Below are 19,838 nucleotides of genomic sequence, written 5' to 3' on the forward strand. Positions count from 1 at the left end.
GCTGAGAGAATGGCTGCTTCTTGAAAACATGGACATTTTGGACTTAGAAGGTTTTAATAATGTTTTTGGGTGGCATGCATATTTGTGGTATGACAAGGTCAAAGCACATAAAGCGTTTAAAAACCATATTGTCAGGAAAGCAGTGTTTAATGTCTGGATAAGATATAAGGATTTGCTTGAAAACAAAACTCCAAGGTGGCTGTCACCAATGGAAGCAAAGGCTCAGAAAAAGCTCAATATGGAGACCAAATGGCCGAAATATTGGGAAATTCTGGAACAAGAGGGAGATAGATTAAAACTGCAGAGTTTTGAAAAACTAAAAAACAAAGTGCGAGAGTGGCTCCATTATTACCAAATAATGGAGGCTTATAATTTGGACAAGAAAATTGGCTTCCAGGTGGAAAAATCAAAATTGGAAACAGAACTGTTAGATCCCAAAAGTAAGAACTTGTCAAGAATGTACAACTTGCTGTTGAAATGGGGTACTCAGGATGAAACGGTGAAATCGGTTATGATTAAATGGGCACAAGATGTTGGACATAACATTATGATGGCTGACTGGGAACAGTTATGGACCACAGGTATGAAGTTCACGGCATGTAATGCCTTAAGAGAGAATATAATGAAAATGATCTACAGGTGGTACATGACACCAGTCAAGCTTGCAAAAATTTATCATTTGCCCGAAAATAAATGTTGGAAATGCAAAGAGACTGAAGGTACATTCTTTCACCTTTGGTGGACATGCCCAAGGATTAAGGCTTTCTGGGAGATGATCTATAATGAAATGAAAAAGGTATTTAAATATACCTTTCTGAAGAAACCAGAGGCCTTTCTCCTTGGCATGGTCGGCCAATTGGTGTCAAAGAAGGATAGAACTTTCTTTATGTATGCTACAACAGCAGCAAGAATACTTATTGCAAAGTATTGGAAGACACAAGATCTACCCACCTGGGAAGAATGGCAGATGAAGGTGATGGACTACATGGAATTGGCGGAAATGACTGGCAGAATCCGAAGAAGAAGATTGGAAGAAATTTAAAGTTTATTTACAGAAACATTGTAAAATTAAGGAATGTTAGAAGGATGTTGGAATGAAGTTATGTGGTTTTAGCAGAAATGTTATAAAGGACTAAGTAAAAATGGATTGTTAATCAGCGAAAGAAGAGAATGTAAGAATATAGTATATTAAGATAAATTATTAGGATAAAAACAAAGAAGGAAAGGATTTGCTGAAATATCTAATTGAACTAGAATACAAAAAAGGTAGGTGTGAGGAGGTCAAGGAAATAAGGAAAGGAAAGAAAGTTATGTAAAGGTTTGATTTGTTTTTCAATTGTCTGCATGTTTTTGTCTTTTTTTGTTTTTTTAATGTATGCATTTCTTTTTCTTTTTTGTTTAATTCGGTGTTTTTTCTATTTTTCTTTCTGTAACCTTTCAAACCTTAATAAAAATTTATTAAAAAAAGAAAAAAGAAAATCCACCCATTTCTGGAATAATCATCCACCAGAGATAGCACAAATTTGGCCCCGCCCAGACTGGCACCTGGCATAGGGCCCCAATGGTCTGCATGGACTAGCTCAAAAGGTTTTGTGGTTACCCTGTCAGACCTAGGATAAGAGCACGTCTGAACCTTGGCTTTCTTGAAGGCCCTACATTCCAGGTATTTGTCACATGCCTTCATCTTGCACCCCTCAGTGCACCATGGGACCTTATTCACGTACCCCCAGTTGATATGTGACATTCTCTGGTGCCAAACGCCATGATGGCACCCATCATGAATGGGAACCTTAGCACACTGTGCTTGTGCATCCTCAGTGGGACCTTTACCTGCAATAGGCATTTCTAGCACAAACAGCCTGTCTTTGCACTCAACACTGACCAGTTGTCGCCCACCTCTGGAAAAGGAACACACATTATTTTCAAAACACACTTTGAACCCATCATGGACAAGAGAGGAAACAGAAAGCAAACAGCACTGCATCTCTGGAACGACATAGGCCTCAATCTCTGCCTGTAAAAAAGAACAATAAACAGAGCCAGACATAGTTGGCGCTTGGAACCATCTGCAAGAGTTACACTTCTTCCAGTTTTCAGAGCCTTGCAGTTCCACAAAAAATCACTAGATGGAGATGGCATGAGATGGTGCCTGGCCCCACTTTCAATCACCCAGCTCAGCCCGTGGCCCTGGTCACAGTTTTTCACTGTTGCTATAGCAGCAGCCAAATGATGCTGTGACATGTCTCTGCCACTTCCCTTGGGACCTTTGCGAGGCTTCCCATGCTTGGCAGCTCCTGTTATCTGGTTGCCAAAGAAAATGGCCTTGGAGACATCCTGTCCCTCCACTGGACAATTCCGGACCAGGTGGAAATCAGAGCCGCACCGGAAACATCGGGAAGAAAAAGCTTTCACGGTTTCTGAAGGAATGGGTTTCTGTGTAGTAATTTTAAAAACTGACTCAACCCCCGCCTCTTGTTCTTTCAAAAGAGAGCACTTTTAACTGCGTAAAACTTGAACTGTTGAACAAAACCATAATAAGGACACAACTGCATAAACAGTTCTCTCCTTTATCTGGACAGGCAAGGGATGGCCTTGGCCCTCCAGGGGAACAAAGAAAACACGTCAGAACTTTATCTTATGTGCTGACCACAAAATACACGCAAGACCAATGTCCGGGGAAAATGCCAAAAGCGTGTTCTCGGAGATTATGACCTCTTCCCAGATAAGAGTAGAAAGAGGAAGATCCTTTTATGGTCAGAAGTACAGGAAGGAAGATCCTTTTATGGTTGAGAGTACCAGAGCAGGAACATATGTGATGTCAACCTGCGTATACAAGTTGACGTGGCTGGGGAAGGGGGAGAGGATGCCTGGAGGATATATATACTGCATGAAACTTGTCATGTCTTTGGACTTGTCGTGGACTTGATCACACAAGTGCCTTCTGCTATCCAGAGAGCAGAATAAACTCTTTCTTTGAATCCACCTTGGTGTCGTTTTGACTTCCTTCCTCCTGTTCAGGAGCAACGCAGACCCAATCGGTGAACTCCAATAAGGCTACATTTTTTTCTCCCTTCACCCCCTCTCTTGGGTGCAGCACAGCCTGGGCCTGCTCACCCTCCAGCATTCTGCCTGTAATGTCTATAATGGCAGCAACTTTTTAAAAAAGTAATATTTTGAGCCCGTAGTTCAATTTCCCAGCAGCTCCCCTTGCCCCGGAGAACACTTCTAGCATTCCATCTCCTCTACCAGTGGCATTGTTCAGCAGTGGGGAAATGACCTCTTCACAACAGATGTCCATTTGGTATGGCCCTTTCCAGGTTTTTGCCTGCTCATTGTGTTTGTCTTTCATTTGTTCTCCTGTGTGTGTTGCCAGTAGAAGCCACAATTCTGTAGGTACTCTTGGTGGCGCAGAAAGCACCTAGAAGCTCCCTAGAGGTTGACGTGCCAATCAAACTACAGTTTTGCGCTCTATAAATTCCAATTAGTAGTACTGGGGGTGGTTCAGATTCTGGGGCAGTGCTTTTGGCCAGCAGAGGGTGTCACAGGTCCAGCCTACTTTCCCTTTAAAGCAAACTTGGGTCTCTAGCTGTTTTTGGACTACAACTCCCATCACCCCTAGCTAGCAAAACAATTGGGAAGGGAATATGGGAACTGTAGTCCGGGAGCTGCTGGGGACCTAAGCTTGGGAAAGCCTGCTTTAAAGCAACTTTTCCGTTTTGCCCACAAAGATGGCAAGGGTATATGTTTGTATTTTCTTTTCCTCATGACCATTCTGCATTTGTTTTTGTTTGTTTGTTTGTTTAAGAGGGCAAATTGAAAGAGAAATTGTATGGCAAGTAGCAGAAGAATAAAAGGTTGCGTTTGGATAAAAAGAAAAAGACCCCTGGGGGTGGCCTCCTTAAATATTTTATTGGGGGAAGATGCCTAGGTCTTTAAGCATTGGTGCCTATTCCTACACCAACAGGTCTCAGGATGGTTACAACATACAAACACCAAACACCACATGTTAAAAGGGCATTAGATGTCAATTAGCAAAAGGGTTGGTAATAAATTTGCGAATTTCCTGGCTCCTAAAGCTGTAAAATGGTATTCCCGACCTTTGTGTGGATTCTTTGATGGGAAGTGAGAGAGGAGCTCTGAATGAAGCTCTTTCCACATTCCACACACTGATAGGGTTTCTCCCCTCTATGAATTCTTTAATGGGAAGTGATATCGGAGCTCTTCCTGAAGTGTTTTCCACATTCGACACACTGATAGGGTTTCTCCCCTGTATGAGTTCTTTGATGGGAAGTGAGATTGTAGCTCCGACTGAAGCTCTTTCCACATTCCATGCACTGATAGAGTTTCTTTCCAATGAGATTTTTTGTTGGGAAGTGGAATGGGAGCTCTGACTGCAGCTTTCTCCACACTCTAAATTTTTATGTGGCTTCTCCTCTCTGGGGATTTTATCATGGTCACCTTTGTTCTCAATTTCCGATTCATCCCAATCTGCAATGGAGACCAAAAGGGATTAGAGCCTCAGGAACAAACGGAGAAGAATTGAAGGGAGTCAATTGTGTTGTTTGTCATTAACCATCATATTTATTATTATATTCTGATGAGTTGTTGAATGTTGGTTTGTTTGATATATAGTAGTGGTCAAAATTGTGGAAGACTTTTGGAAAAAAGTGTATTTCAGAGGTTTGATGGCTCATAACACCACTTCTTTTGGAATAATATCATAAAATAATATATCAATGGAAAGATAATTTAATGAAGACTGCAATTCAACAAAGGTTGTTCAATTAACCATATTCTATCAAACGTTATAGCCAAATAACCAGAAAAAGGAAGCACAACTTGCTTAGGTTGACCTTTGCCAGTGTGTTATGTGATTGCTATCAAGTTGGTTGGGGTTTTTTTTGTTCTTTCATTTAGTGAGGTTGTAAAACATAATAAAATTATAGAAATGGCACAAAGAATTAGGATATAGTTCCGTTCCACCTTAAGTGTCAGGCATGATTGTTGTGTGTCACATGCCTGTTTACTTCCTGGTCACTGGGAGTTTCCATTTTGTATATAGCTTTTGTTCCGGCTGTTTTATGTTCCGGCTGTTGTAGAAACTCTGCAGAAAGAGTGTGCACAAGACTCGGAATGTGTCTGAGGCTCGTGTCGCTAATTGACTGATGCTGTCCTATGGGAGACCGGGAGATTGTCCGGAGACGACATGGAGGCTGCCTGATGGCCACGTCTCCTTGGCAGTATCCCAACAGATTGGTCACCCAGAAAGCGTTGTAAAATTGTACTATTAAGTGAACAAGGCTACAGTTATGAATAGATTAGATGGGGGACTTCCGGGTTAGTGCCATCGACTAATGGCGGATTCCCTCCGAACTCCAGAGGGAATCGGCTCTGCAGGATCGGGTCTGGTCCGTGGCAGCGACGCAGGGACCCTTAAAAATCATAGGCACGGATGCCTGTGAGCGTGGTGACTCGGCGAGCACCATTTGTGCCCCCCCAAACTGCAAAGGAGCCTTTTTAAAGGCTACGGAACGGGGACGGGGTGCGGCGCGGTGCTGTGCTGTGCTGTGAGTAGACTGCTCCTTCTGCGGAGTGAAGCCGCAAGCCATTGTCGGAGACAGCTGACTTTTTCCTTGGAACAATTGGACTTTAAAGTAAAAACCCATGAGTAATACGGAATTTGGAATTTAAAGAAAAATCTTTGTTGAATCAGGAATGAGCGGGGAAGGGTTAAAAAGGAAGTCCACCCCCCCCTCTTTGTAGATAATCTAAAGCAAAGAACCTGCTATCTAAGGTCGAGAGAATCCTTTCTTTCTTTTTTTAAAAGACTTCAACCTTCATGGTTTGACACTATTAAGAAATTTTACTGGAGGATAAAAGATTAACTTTGGGAGCTGAAGTTTCACCCCCCTCGGACCCGGGAGCGTCCCGCGAGAGAGCCTGTTGATGAAGTACTGAAGAGTTTGACAGCTGTCAAATTGGCTGTCAGAAGGAAAAAGAGAACTTTGTTTATGTCGCTTCTGCTGGTTATATTTGTTACAATTTGTTGAAAATAAGGAAGGACTGATACAAATTAACTTGATTATTAGATTTGAGCTGAAAAAACATCAAGGAACCAAAATCCCCCTAGAGAGGGTTTAGGACATTACAAGAATGGCTGGAGGAGGGAAAATTCAGACTGAACTGGATAGAACATTTGTTCTCTTGGGAAAGTTACAAGGTGAAATTGATGTTTTGGCTACAAGCATCACAACTCTGGTCTTAGCAGCAAACAATTTTGTTGAAGCTGATAAGGATTTGAAGCAGGAAGCTCATACAATTGAACAAATAGAGAAACTTGAGAGTTATGAGAACATGGAGAAGGAGACATATGCTGTCCCTGAAGAAAAGGAAGGAGGAGCTGTAATTTTGCAGATGTCAAAGGAGAGTTGCAATTTGTGGCCTGACATGAAGGCAACAAAGGAGAATAATAATTTGATGTGGAAAGCCTGGCCTGAATTGGTGAGCCCAAAACTGAGAGATCCCCTCATGTGGAGATCTGAAGACCGAAGGATTATAAATTTGATCAAGGTGGAAGGTGGAGCTTTGGGGACATTTGGACTTGAAAGGAGTATGAAACAAGATTTGGAGTACCCCATAGGCTCTATCTTTAAGCATGGAGGGCTGGCTGGAAAAAACATGGATCCTGTTGGGCCGAAGCCTCTCCGAAATTTGGGGTTCAACATTAAGGACTATCAAAAAGGCCGGCAGAGAGGAACTGAAAGAGATTTAAGAGCCTCGGATGTGAGATCTCCAGGCTAAACAATATATTGAACTGATGAACACTTGTTGGGGACTGAAACCGGGAAAGGGGTGGGTGGAGTCTGGGAATCCAAAGGGTATATAACTATAATTTGCTTTGTTTTTATTTTGTTTTGCTATTTGTTTGGAATTGGGGAAAGCCATGGAAAGGAAATTTTGGTCGACTTTAGGAAAAATGTTTAAGAAGGAGCAACGATGTTTAAGTATTGATGTTTAAATTTGAATAAGATAAAATTGGTTTTCAAAACGGTTTAAATTAAATGAAAATAAGGTTGGTAAAAATAAATTGAGGAAATGGAAGAATTATCAAGTTAAAGTTGAGAAATAAGTAATAAGGATTTGCTGAATAATTCAAATTGGAATACAAGAAGGGGAGGTGTGAGGAGGTCTGAGAAATAAGTTAAATGAAAATAAGTAATTGGAATTTTATGTGTTTTTAACTGTTTTTCTTTTTTAAATTTTGGATTTTTGTATTTCTGTTATTTTCTGTTTAATTGTTGTTTTTGTGTGTTTTTTGAAAATGCTAATAAATATTCATAAAAAAAATAAAAATGAATAGATTACATGAAAGATTAGGAAAAACTTAGCCAAAGCTGGCATTTCTATATTATTGAAGAGGTTTAAGGAGACTCAGCCACTACAAAATCAGACTGGTAAAGGCAGGAAAACATGCAGAAAGGCAAGTGACGAACAAAGAATGGAGAGACTGTCTCTACCTGACAGAATAATAATAATAATAATAATAATAAATTTTATTTATATCCCACCCTCCCCAGCCGAAGCTGGGCTCAGGGTGGCTAACAACAATCAAAATAATCCAACATTCTAAAAACATTCATTATAAAATTAATTAAAATCAAAATTGATGGCAACCATTAAGCAAAATTCTGTGCAGATTGCCAGAGGAGGGGGTCAAGCTGCGCCCTGACCAAAGGCCTGGTGGAACAGCTCTGTCTTGCAGGCCCTGCGGAAAGATGTCAGGTCCCGCAGGGCCCTAGTCTCTTGTGACAGAGCGTTCCAAGAAAATCATCTTGGTGTATACAAGATCACATGGCGAGATGTAATGTGAAGTTGAGTGCAAGGACTGGTCTAAATGTTAGAATTCTAAGGGAAAAGCCATTGTTATCTCTAAAGCATGAGTTTAACCAAACTGTGGGAGGCAGTGGAAGACAGGAGTGCATGGCGTGCTATGGTCCATGGGGTCACGAAGAGTCTTACACAACTAAAGAAAATCTCTCAAGCAAAGGTTGAAAAGATTAAACCCATGTTAACTGGACAGTGGAACAATGGGACAGTGTTATTTGGAGGGATGAGACTCAAATCTCCTTGCTTGGTAGTGATGGCATGAAATACACAAGGGGGGAAATCAGAGAAGATTTACATGCTACTTGCATTACACCGACCATGAAACACCCAGATAGTGTGATGATCTGAGGTTGTATGGCAGCAAAAGGTGTTGTCAGAATTTTCGTCATTAATGGGAATGTAAATGCCCTCAAATATATAATTGAAATACTTTAGCCCAAACTGAAGGCTTCCACAGGTGATCTTTACCCAGATACTGAAGCATTTATATAAATAATTATTTATATATTTATTTTCTATTTCAACAGGATTCAGCTCCATGTCATGTTGCTGCTGTGTGCAAAAGGTGCTGTGATGGGACAATGAGCTACTTGTGCGTAAAAGGGTTAGTCCCTCCGAGTTTGCTTAACGTAGCAAAGCTCTGCCTTGAGCGGAGCCCTTGGACATGGCTCCGTCAGTCACTGGTAGAATCCGACAGTGGGCGCTTGCGGAAACGTTTCCAGCATAAAAGCTGCTTGACGGAAACGCGTCTCCTAGATTCCCTGCGTGACAGCTTCCGGCGAGGGGTGGGGGTCGCTAAAGGGGGCCTCGATACCTCCTCACTGTTCTCACTGGAAGTGTCCCAGAGCCTCCCCTCCGACTTCCTGTCCCTGGAAGCTCCTACTCCCCCCCTACTGGTTCCCTCTTCTGCTGCTGAATCTCTTCTATCCTCCTGGAGCCCTCCCACCACCTGTTCTTCCGATGGCAGTTCCCTGACATCCACCTCCCCTCCAGGCCCCCCTCTATCCCCTCCCGCCTCCCCTTCTACAGGCGGTGAGGCTGGAAAGCCTCGGAAGGAACTCTCCTCGTCCTGAGAGGATTCAAACACTTCTAGCCACTGCCTTCCATTTCCTTCCCCGTCTTCCTCTTCTTCGTCGGAGTATGCCGCCTCCTCACTCCCTGACTCTGGGAACCCTTCAAACACCCCTTCCTCATCAGTGGTTCCGAAGTATTCCCTCCTAAATCGCTCCACCGGCTGCGGTTTTCTTGGGAAACGCTGATGGAACGTTTCTATCAGAACCTCGCCGTGGACTTCTTCCGCCGGCACCCACGTGTTTCCTGACTCTTCCTCCCCCTCCCATTCTACCAAGTATTCCACCCGATTCCCCTTCCACCTGGAATCAATGATTCCTGCCACTTCCATGTTGCGTTCTCTCTCTTCAATGACAGGTGTTTGGGTGACCCCCCTCTCACGTTCCCCCCACTCCCGTCCCTCTCAGTACGGTGACAGTAATGATCTGTGAAATACGGGGTGCAATTTCATGTGACTGGGCAATCTGAGTTTGAAGGCTACTGGGTTCACCTGTTGTATGACCTCAAAGGGTCCCAACCGTTTGGGTCTCAATTTCTTACACCCTCCCTTAAACGGCAGTCCTTGGGTGGATAGCCACACCCGGTTTCCCACCCTTATGGTTTCACCTTCCCTCCTATTTCTGTCTGCTTGTTTCTTATATGCTTCTTTGGCTTTCTCCAAGTTGAGTTGGAGCTGCCGGTGGATCGCTTCCATTTCTTCCACAAAGTGTTCCGCCGCTGGTACACTCCAGTGCTCTCCTCCTTCTCCTGGGAATGCTCGAGGGTGACACCCATAATTGGCCAGAAAGGGACTCATCCCTGTGGACACGTTTTCCGCGTTGTTGTAGGCAAATTCTGCCAGAGGTAACTTATCTACCCAATCAGTTTCTCTGTCCTTTACATAACACCTCAGATATTGTTGCAAAACCCCGTTTGCCCTTTCTGCTTGCCCATTTGTTTCTGGGTGCCTGGCGGTGGAAAAACTTACCTCCACATGCAACAAGCTCATTAGTTTCCTCCAGAACCTGGAAGTAAATTGTTTCCCTCTGTCGCTCAAAACCCTCAAGGGGGCGCCATGCAACCTGAAAATATGCTTTACAAACAACCTTGCGGTTTCTTCTGCTGTGACTGCATGTGAACAAGCTATAAAATGGCACATCTTAGTTAGTAGATCTACTACCACCATGACCGCGGTTTTCCCTTTGGATTTCGGTAGATCGGTCATAAAATCTATGGATACCATCTCCCATGGCCTTTCTGGGGTGGGTAAGGGTTCTAATAACCCTGCTGGCGCCAACCTCTCTCCCTTTGCTCTTTGGCACCTGTCACATCCCCTGACATACTCCCGCACGTCTTCCCTCACCTTGGGCCACCAAAACTCCCTGGTAACCAACCACATGGTCTTGTGCTGCCCGAAGTGCCCCGCCGTGGGGCTGTCATGCAACTGTTTGAGCACCCACCCTCTTAGTTCCCCATCTGGTATGTAGAGTGCCCCTTTGTAATATAGTTTTCCGTTCTTTTCCTCAAACCCCCCTGTGTTCTCACCTGTCTCCCTGAGTTCCCTAAGCTTTTCTTGGGCATATTCATCGTTCTCAATACCTTCTACCAGTTCTCTTTGCCCCACCAATACCGCCCCACAAACCCAGTGGTCCTCAGAGATGATATGTCTTTCTTCCGCCGCTCCTTCCCCCTCTAAGTACTCAGGTTTTCTGGAGAGAGCGTCCGCTCTGACATTCTCTGCCCCTGGCACGTAGCGAATTTCAAAATTGAACTTGGAGAACTCTTGCGCCCATCTTACTTGTCTCTGGTTCAGTACTCGGGCTGTCCTCCAGTATTCTAGATTTTTGTGGTCTGTCCGCACTTGAACCTTGTGTTGCGCCCCAATCTACAGGTGTCGCCATCTCTTGAACGCTTCATGGATGGCGAGTAATTCCCTGTCGTACACGGTATAGTTCCTCTTGGATTTGTTCAATTTCCTCGAGAAGAAGGCACACGGTCTCCATTCTGACGTATCTTGTCCCGGCTGTAGGAGTACGGCGCCCACCGCTCTGTCAGACGCGTCAGTTTCCACTCTCATCGGCTGCTGCAGATCCACGTGTAAGAGTTGTTCTTCCGAAGCAAACGCCCTCTTTAAACTTTCGAATGCTCGCTGCGCTTCTTCCGTCCAGACAAATTTCTTCTTACTGCTGAGACAATCCGTGATGGGGGCCGTTAAGTGGGCAAAGTTCTTGATGAACTTCCGACAGAAGTTTCCGAACCCCAAAAACCTTTGCACATCTTTCTTAGTTTTCGGTGGCCTCCATTCCAGTACCGCTTGCACCTTGCTAGGATCCATGGCCAGCCCCTTGTCTGACAACCGGTACCCTAGGAATTCCACCTCTCTGGTGTGAAACTGACACTTCTCCAGTTTTACCCACAGCTGGTTTTCTTGCAGTTTGCTCAGTACCTCTCGTACATCTCGCACATGCTGCTCTTCATCCTCTGAGTACACCAGTACATCATCTAAGAACGCAGCGCAGTTCTTGTAGAGCAGTGGTCCTAGGACGTGGTTCATGAATGATTGAAAAACTGCCGACCCCCCCGGAGGCCGAAAGGCATAACACAGTACTCAAAGGCCCCCAAGGGGGTGAACATAGTGGTTTTCCACTCATCTCCCTTTCTCATACGTATCAGGTTATAACCCCCCCTCAGGTCCAGCTTGGTAAAAATTTTCCCTTTTCTCACCCGGGTCAGAATGTCATCAATTCTGGGCATAGGGAAAGTCACGGGTTTGGACACTGTGTTTAGGGCCCGGAAGTCCACAACCAATCTTGGTTTGTCTGAATTTTTTTTGTCCACAAAGAACACTGGGCTACCCCCCACCGCTCGTGACTCTCTGATGAACCCACGCTTGAGGTTTTTGGCAATAAACTCCCTTAACTCCTGCATCTCCCTGTCTGACATTGCATACACCTTGCCCACTGGCAATTGTGCTCCTGGGAGTAAGTTGATTTGGCAGTCAAAGGGTCTGTGCGGGGGTAGTTTATTTGCTTCCCTTTCGCTGAAGACGTTGGCAAAATCTGCATATTGTCGTGGTACCCTACCTTGATCCGTTGCTTCTATCTTTGCTAACGTGGCCTGGGTACCTACTTGGCCCCCCTTTTCCGTGCAGTGTCCCATACAATGTGCTGACCCAAAGGCAACCACTCTCTGATGCCATCCCACAAGCGGATCATGCAGCGCTAGCCAGCTCATCCCCAAAATGATGGGCGCTCCTCCCAAAGTGGCTATATTAAACGCTATCAGTTCCGTGTGTCTTGCCACCCTCACTGTCATGGGGACAGTCTGCTGGTTAACTTCTCCTCCCAACAGCGCCCTCCCATCAATCGTGGTCACCTGCAGGGGATTTTTTAAAGGGATGGTTTGTATCTGGTGTGCAGCTGCAAACTCCTTACTCATAAAGTTGCAGGAGCTGCCTGAGTCTAATAGCGCCTTAACCTTTAGAGGGTGTCCGTTTGCCAGCTCTAACAACACCTCTATTACTAGCGCTGGTCTTGGCGGTTCCGGCGTGGGCACATTCACTGATCCTTGGCCTGGCTGCTGTGCCCTGATGGTTCCAGCCAGGCGTTGGCTTTTACTGACTCCTTAGCTCCCTCCTCCTCCTCCCCAACAGCTCCCGCCATTCCTTGCCATTCCTTTCTTTGCGGACAAACCCTGGCAAAGTGACCTGGCTGTTGGCAGAGAAAACATTTCTTGGCGCCTTTCCCCTCCTTCTTCCGCCCTTCGCTGGGGTTTGAAACTGCGCGCGCGCGCGCTGTTCTGATTTCCATCGGCTCTGCTGGCTGGGAAGGCTGCTCTGGAATCTCTGGAATGCGGAAATCCCTCCAACGCTCCTCTTTCCCTTCCCGCTTCTCCAGGGCTCTGGCCTCCTGGCGTGCTCCTATGGCCAGCGCGGATTTGGTCAAATGGTCCACAGACTCTGCCCTGGGCGCCCGGGAAAGTTCATCTTTTACTGCCGAAGATAATCCTTCTTCGAACAGCATTTGTATCGGTTCCGCAGACAAATCCCAACTTAATTTATGGATCAACATGGTGAACTCAGTCCAGTACTCACGGACAGATCGGTTCCCTTGCTTACACGCCATTAACTGTCTGCGCGCCACTCCCTGCTCAATCTCACTGGAGAACATCAGATCCATGGCGCGGAAAAACTTCCTTGTGTCCTTTAGGACCTGGTTATTGGCTGCCATCAGGGGCCTCACCCAGTCTCTCGCCCCTTTTTCTAGATGGCCAATCACATACCCCACCCTTGATTCCTCATCAGGAAAATCATCAAACTGCAGATTAAGGGCATATTGCATTTCTGTCCTAAAGGCTTGATAGTTCCTGAGATCACCCCCAAATTTCTGCACCAGTCCCGGCACCTTCCTTGAGACTTGGGTGGCTTTTCCCTTCTCTGCATCGTGAGCCCTCCTCTCCTCAAGCCTAGCCGTTTGCAGGGCTAACTGCATCTCCAACATCCTGTACCTTTCTTCCAGGTTTGGAACGGCTGCAGCTGCTTCCCCTTCGCCGGCTCCGGCTGGGTTGCTCATGATGCCTCTCCTTGCACAAGCGCTTTCAGGGACTGTCGGATTGCTGTGATGGGACAATGAGCTACTTGTGCGTAAAAGGGTTAGTCCCTCGGAGTTTGCTTAACGTAGCAAAGCTCTGCCTTGAGCGGAGCCCTTGGACATGGCTCCGTCAGTCACTGGTAGAATCCGACAGTGGGCGCTTGCGGAAACGTTTCCAGCATAAAAGCTGCTTGACGGAAACGCGTGACAGCTTCCGGCGAGGGGTGGGGGTCGCTAAAGGGGGCCTCGATACCTCCTCACTGTTCTCACTGGAAGTGTCCCAGAGCCTCCCCTCCGACTTCCTGTCCCTGGAAGCTCCTACTCCCCCCCTACTGGTTCCCTCTTCTGCTGCTGAATCTCTTCTATCCTCCTGGAGCCGTCCCACCACCTGTTCTTCCGATGGCAGTTCCCTGACAGGTGCTTTCAAGATAATCCTATTCCATTGCTGGAATGGCTTGGGAATAGCCCAAACATTAACCCAATCAGAAATCAATGGAGCCAACTAAAGAAACTTGTTTGTTAGAAGCAATCCAGCAATAAAGCCCAATTAACAGAGGCAATACGGTAATTCAATCTTGGTTTCACATTCTTACAACTGCAGAACCTTACTAGCTAGCAGGACCAATGGGGAGGGATGATGGGAACTGTAGGCCGGGAGCTGCTGGGGACCCAAGTTTGGGAAACGTTGCTTCAAAGCAACTTCTGCGCTTCACCCGCAAAGATGGGACCTGTCCACGTTTGTATTTTCTTGCATTTTGTTTTCTTCATGACCTTTGTGAGTTTATTTTTTAATTTTTTAAGAGAAGAATAAAAGGTTGTGTTTGAAAAAACACACACCAAAAACTTGGGGGTGGCATCCTTAAATATTTTATTGGGGGTGGGGCAAAGACCCCTAGGCCTTTAAGAGTTGGCGCCTATTCCCTACACCCACAGGTCTCAGGATGGTTACAACATAAAACACAACATAAAAACACAAAACATCACATGTTAAAAGGGCATTAGATTTTTTTTCAAGAAAATTATTTATTAATGTTCTTATGTTACATTGGTAAATATTATCATGTAACATCACAAGGCTTATTATACTATAATTTTCAACATGTATACAAAGTTTATATGCTAAAAGAAAAAGAAAACAAGGACAAAAAATTATTCCAAAATCATATATGTACCAACACTTTGGACTTCCTGTCTATCCCGTTGTATATTCCTTTTTCACAAATGAATGTGCTCTTATTACTGTATATTTCTTTACATTTTATCTAATACATTCCTATATCAATATGTACCCTTTGTCTTATTTCTCAACTCAGACTCTTTCCAACGTCAATTGAATGCTAGCATAGATAGCGAACCATTACTGTATTTTTGAACATATATCTATCCCACTTTTCCATACATTTTTGTTTTGAATTGCCTCTCAGGCTATTTGTCAACTGCATTTCATCAAATTCTTGTAGCTTGTTATGCCAGTCCATTATTGTCGGCACTTCTTCTTCCTTCCACCCCTTTCCCACCAAAGTCCAAGCTGCAGCCGTTGCATATAAGAATACCTCCCTAAAGGCATCCGGGATGTCCCTGCCAACAATACTTAACAGAATTCCCTCTGGTCTTTTTAGAAAGGTTATTCCAAACATTTTTTTAAACTCATCATAAATTAAGGCCCATAACACTTTGATTTTCATACACGTCAATTAGCCAAAGGCCTGGATTCTAAAGCTGTATGTTTTTCCCCACCTTTGTATGGATTCTTTGATGGGAAGTGAGATTGGAGCTATCAGTGAAGCTCTTTCAACATTCCACACACTGATAGGGTTTCACCCCTGTATGAATTTTTTGATGGGAAGTGAGAGAGAAGGTCTGACTGAAGCTCTTTCCACATTCCACACACTGATAGGGTTTCTCCCCTGTATGAATTCTTTGATGGGAAGTGAGATGGGAGCTCTGACGGAAGCTCTTTCCACATTCCACACAATGATAGGGTTTCTCCTCTGTATGAATTCTTTGATGGGAAGTGAGGACGTAGTGTGTCCTGAACCTCTTTCCACATTCCACACACTGATAGGGTTTCTCCCCTGTATGAATTCTTTGATGGGAAGTGAGATGGGAGCTCTGACGGAAGCTCTTTCCACATTCCACACAATGATAGGGTTTCTCCCCTGTATGAATTCTTTGATGGGAAGTGAGCTCGTAGCGTGTCCTGAACCTGTTTCCACATTCCACACACCGATAGGGTTTTTCCCCTGTATGAATTCTTTGATGGGAAGTGAGAGAGGAGCTATCAGTGAAGCTCTTCCCACATTCCACACACTGATACGGTTTCTCACCTGTATGAATTCTTTGATGGGAAGTGAGATGGGAGCTCTGACGGAAGCTCTTTCCACATTCCACACACAGATAGGGTTTTGCCCCTGTATGAATTCTTTGAGGGGAAGTGAGATGGTGGCTGTGACTGAAGCTCTTTCCACATTCCACACACTGTTAGGGTTTTGCCACTGTATGAATTCTTTGATGGGAAGTGAGATGGTGGCTGTGACTGAAGCTCTTTCCACATTCCACACATTGATAAGGTTTCTCCCCTGTATGTATTCTTTTATGGGAGGTGAGAGCGGAGCTCTGATTGAAGCTCTTTCCACATTCCACACACTGATAGGGTTTCTCCCCTGTATGAATTCTTTGATGGGAAGTGAGATTGTGGCTGTGACTGAAACTCTTTCCACATTCAACACACTGATAGGGTTTTTCCCCTGTATGAATTCTTTGATGGGAAGTGAGAGAGGAGCTATCAATGAAGCTCTTTCCACATTCCACACACTGATAGGGTTTCTCCCCTGTATGAATTCTTTGATGGGAAGTGAGGACGTAGTGTGTCCTGAACCTCTTTCCACATTCCACACACTGATAGGGTTTTTCCCCTGTATGAATTCTTTGATGGGAAGTGAGAGAGGAGTAATCAGTGAAACTCTTTCCACATTCCACACACTGATAGGGTTTCTCCCCTGTATGAATTCTTTGATGGGAAGTGAGATTCTGGCTGCGACTGAAGCTCTTTCCACATCCCACGCACTGATAAGGTTTCTCCCCTGTATGAATTCTTTGATGGTAAGTGAGAGCAAAGCTCCGACTGAAGCTCTTTCCACATTCGACGCACTGATAGGGTTTCTCTCCTGTATGAATTCTTTGATGGGAAGTGAGCTCGTAGCATGTCCTGAACCTCTTTCCACATTCCACACACTGATAGGGTTTTTCCCCTGTATGAATTCTTTGATGGGAAGTGAGAGAGGAGCTATCATTGAAGCTCTTTCCACATTCCACACACTGATAGGGTTTCTCCCCTGTATGATTTCTTTGATGGGAAGTGAGATGGGAGCTCCGACGGAAACTCTTTCCACATTCCACACACTGATAGGGTTTCTCCCCTGTATGAATTCTTTGATGGGAAGTGAGCTCGTAGCGTGTCCTGAACCTGTTTCCACATTCCACACACTGATAGGGTTTTTCCCCTGTATGAATTCTTTGATGGGAAGTGAGAGAGGAGCTATCAGTGAAGCTCTTCCCACATTCCACACACTGATACGGTTTCTCACCTGTATGAATTCTTTGATGGGAAGTGAGATGGGAGCTCTGACGGAAGCTCTTTCCACATTCCACACACAGATAGGGTTTTGCCCCTGTATGAATTCTTTGAGGGGAAGTGAGATGGTGGCTGTGACTGAAGCTCTTTCCACATTCCACACACTGTTAGGGTTTTGCCACTGTATGAATTCTTTGATGGGAAGTGAGATGGTGGCTGTGACTGAAGCTCTTTCCACATTCCACACATTGATAAGGTTTCTCCCCTGTATGTATTCTTTTATGGGAGGTGAGAGCGGAGCTCTGATTGAAGCTCTTTCCACATTCCACACACTGATAGGGTTTCTCCCCTGTATGAATTCTTTGATGGGAAGTGAGATGGGAGCTCTGACGGAAGCTCTTTCCACATTCCACACAATGATAGGGTTTCTCCCCTGTATGAATTCTTTGATGGGAAGTGAGCTCGTAGCGTGTCCTGAACCTGTTTCCACATTCCACACACCGATAGGGTTTTTCCCCTGTATGAATTCTTTGATGGGAAGTGAGAGAGGAGCTATCAGTGAAGCTCTTCCCACATTCCACACACTGATACGGTTTCTCACCTATATGAATTCTTTGATGGGAAGTGAGATGGGAGCTCTGACGGAAGCTCTTTCCACATTCCACACACAGATAGGGTTTTGCCCCTGTATGAATTCTTTGAGGGGAAGTGAGATGGTGGCTGTGACTGAAGCTCTTTCCACATTCCACACACTGTTAGGGTTTTGCCACTGTATGAATTCTTTGATGGGAAGTGAGATGGTGGCTGTGACTGAAGCTCTTTCCACATTCCACACATTGATAAGGTTTCTCCCCTGTATGTATTCTTTTATGGGAGGTGAGAGCGGAGCTCTGATTGAAGCTCTTTCCACATTCCACACACTGATAGGGTTTCTCCCCTGTATGAATTCTTTGATGGGAAGTGAGATTGTGGCTGTGACTGAAACTCTTTCCACATTCAACACACTGATAGGGTTTTTCCCCTGTATGAATTCTTTGATGGGAAGTGAGAGAGGAGCTATCAATGAAGCTCTTTCCACATTCCACACAATGATAGGGTTTCTCCCCTGTATGAATTCTTTGATGGGAAGTGAGCTCGTAGCGTGTCCTGAACCTGTTTCCACATTCCACACACTGATAGGGTTTTTCCCCTGTATGAATTCTTTGATGGGAAGTGAGAGAGGAGCAATCAGTGAAACTCTTTCCACATTCCACACACTGATAGGGTTTCTCCCCTGTATGAATTCTTTGATGGGAAGTGAGATTCTGGCTGCGACTGAAGCTCTTTCCACATCCCACGCACTGATAAGGTTTCTCCCCTGTATGAATTCTTTGATGGTAAGTGAGAGCAAAGCTCCGACTGAAGCTCTTTCCACATTCGACGCACTGATAGGGTTTCTCTCCTGTATGAATTCTTTGATGGGAAGTGAGCTCGTAGCATGTCCTGAACCTCTTTCCACATTCCACACACTGATAGGGTTTTTCCCCTGTATGAATTCTTTGATGGGAAGTGAGAGAGGAGCTATCATTGAAGCTCTTTCCACATTCCACACACTGATAGGGTTTCTCCCCTGTATGATTTCTTTGATGGGAAGTGAGATGGGAGCTCCGACGGAAACTCTTTCCACATTCCACACACTGATAGGGTTTCTCCCCTGTATGAATTCTTTGATGGGAAGTGAGCTCGTAGCGTGTCCTGAACCTGTTTCCACATTCCACACACCGATAGGGTTTTTCCCCTGTATGAATTCTTCGATGGGAAGTGAGAGAGGAGCTATCAGTGAAGCTCTTTCCACATTCCACACATTTATAGGGTTTTTCCCCTGTATGAATTCTTTGATGGGAAGTGAGATCGGAGTTCTGACTGAAGCTCTTTCCACATTCTACACACTGATAGGGTTTCTCCCCTGTATGAATTCTTTGATGGGAAATGAGATGGGAGCTCTGACGGAAGCTCTTTCCACATTCCACACACTGATAGGGTTTCTCGCCTGTATGAATTCTCTGATGCTTAGTGAGATTGGAGTTCTGACTGAAGCTCTTTTCACACTGCATGCACTGATAGAGTTTCTTTCCAATGAGATTTTGTTGATGGGAAGTGGAATGGGAGCTCTGACTGCAGCTTTCTCTACACTCCACATTTTTACCTGGCTTCTCCTCTCTTGGGATTTTGTCATGGTCAGCTTTGTTCTCGATTTCCGATACATAGCAATCTGCAATGGAGACAAAAAGGGATAAGAGCCTCTGGAATAAATGGAGAAGAACTGAAGGGAGTCGTGTCATGTGACAAAGACACATGAGAGCAGAAACAGGAAACAGGCTGGCAGCTGCTGGGAATGCACAATCATTTGGGTCTACTAAAGTCATTCAGGCTTAACTGCTAACTGTTGAGTCACTCTGACGTGACTTGGCAGCCATTTTCTCTCTGTGTTCTCTGTAAGATTTCAGTCAGAGTCAGTCTGCCTCAGTTGTGAGCAGAGTCAGTATGTAATCTCAGTCAAACTGTTTGGAACCATGTTTTTATGAAGAAGTTAATTTTAACTCAGTAAAGATCTTATTCTTTCACTTAAGAACTCTGCATTATTAATTTACACTGTGCGTCAAATTGGGTGTGTGTTCATTACCTGTGTTATTTGTCATTAACCAACATATTTATCATGGGATTCTGATGAGTTGTTGAATGTTGCTTTGTTTGATACA

General features: G+C 44.8%; 3 protein-coding genes across 3 annotated transcripts in view; all 3 read right to left on the reverse strand.

Moving 5' to 3' along the window:
- LOC307214667 (uncharacterized protein) overlaps positions 1 to 19,838 on the reverse strand; it is a 92,274-nt gene that overhangs the window by 62,085 nt on the left and 10,351 nt on the right. The window lies entirely within an intron of this gene.
- LOC307213940 (uncharacterized protein) lies at positions 14,378 to 17,592 on the reverse strand (the record flags this gene model as incomplete). Its single annotated transcript, XM_079972176.1, has 3 exons — positions 14,378 to 15,732; positions 16,405 to 17,264; positions 17,581 to 17,592. 3 exons carry the CDS (start codon positions 17,590 to 17,592, stop codon positions 15,318 to 15,320), a joined length of 1,287 nt encoding a protein of 428 aa, XP_079828302.1. The 3' UTR covers positions 14,378 to 15,317.
- LOC307214740 (uncharacterized protein) overlaps positions 17,260 to 19,838 on the reverse strand; it is a 35,227-nt gene continuing 32,648 nt past the window's right edge. The window contains exon 6 of the mRNA XM_079973701.1: positions 17,260 to 19,351. Within this exon, the coding sequence (XP_079829827.1) occupies positions 17,856 to 19,351 (1,496 nt within the window). The 3' untranslated portion in view covers positions 17,260 to 17,855. The remainder of the gene's footprint in view (positions 19,352 to 19,838) is intronic.

This window comes from Podarcis cretensis (genome assembly GCF_951804945.1).
Source record: "Podarcis cretensis genome assembly, chromosome: 4".
In the NCBI taxonomy this organism is placed as follows: Eukaryota; Metazoa; Chordata; class Lepidosauria; order Squamata; family Lacertidae; genus Podarcis; species Podarcis cretensis.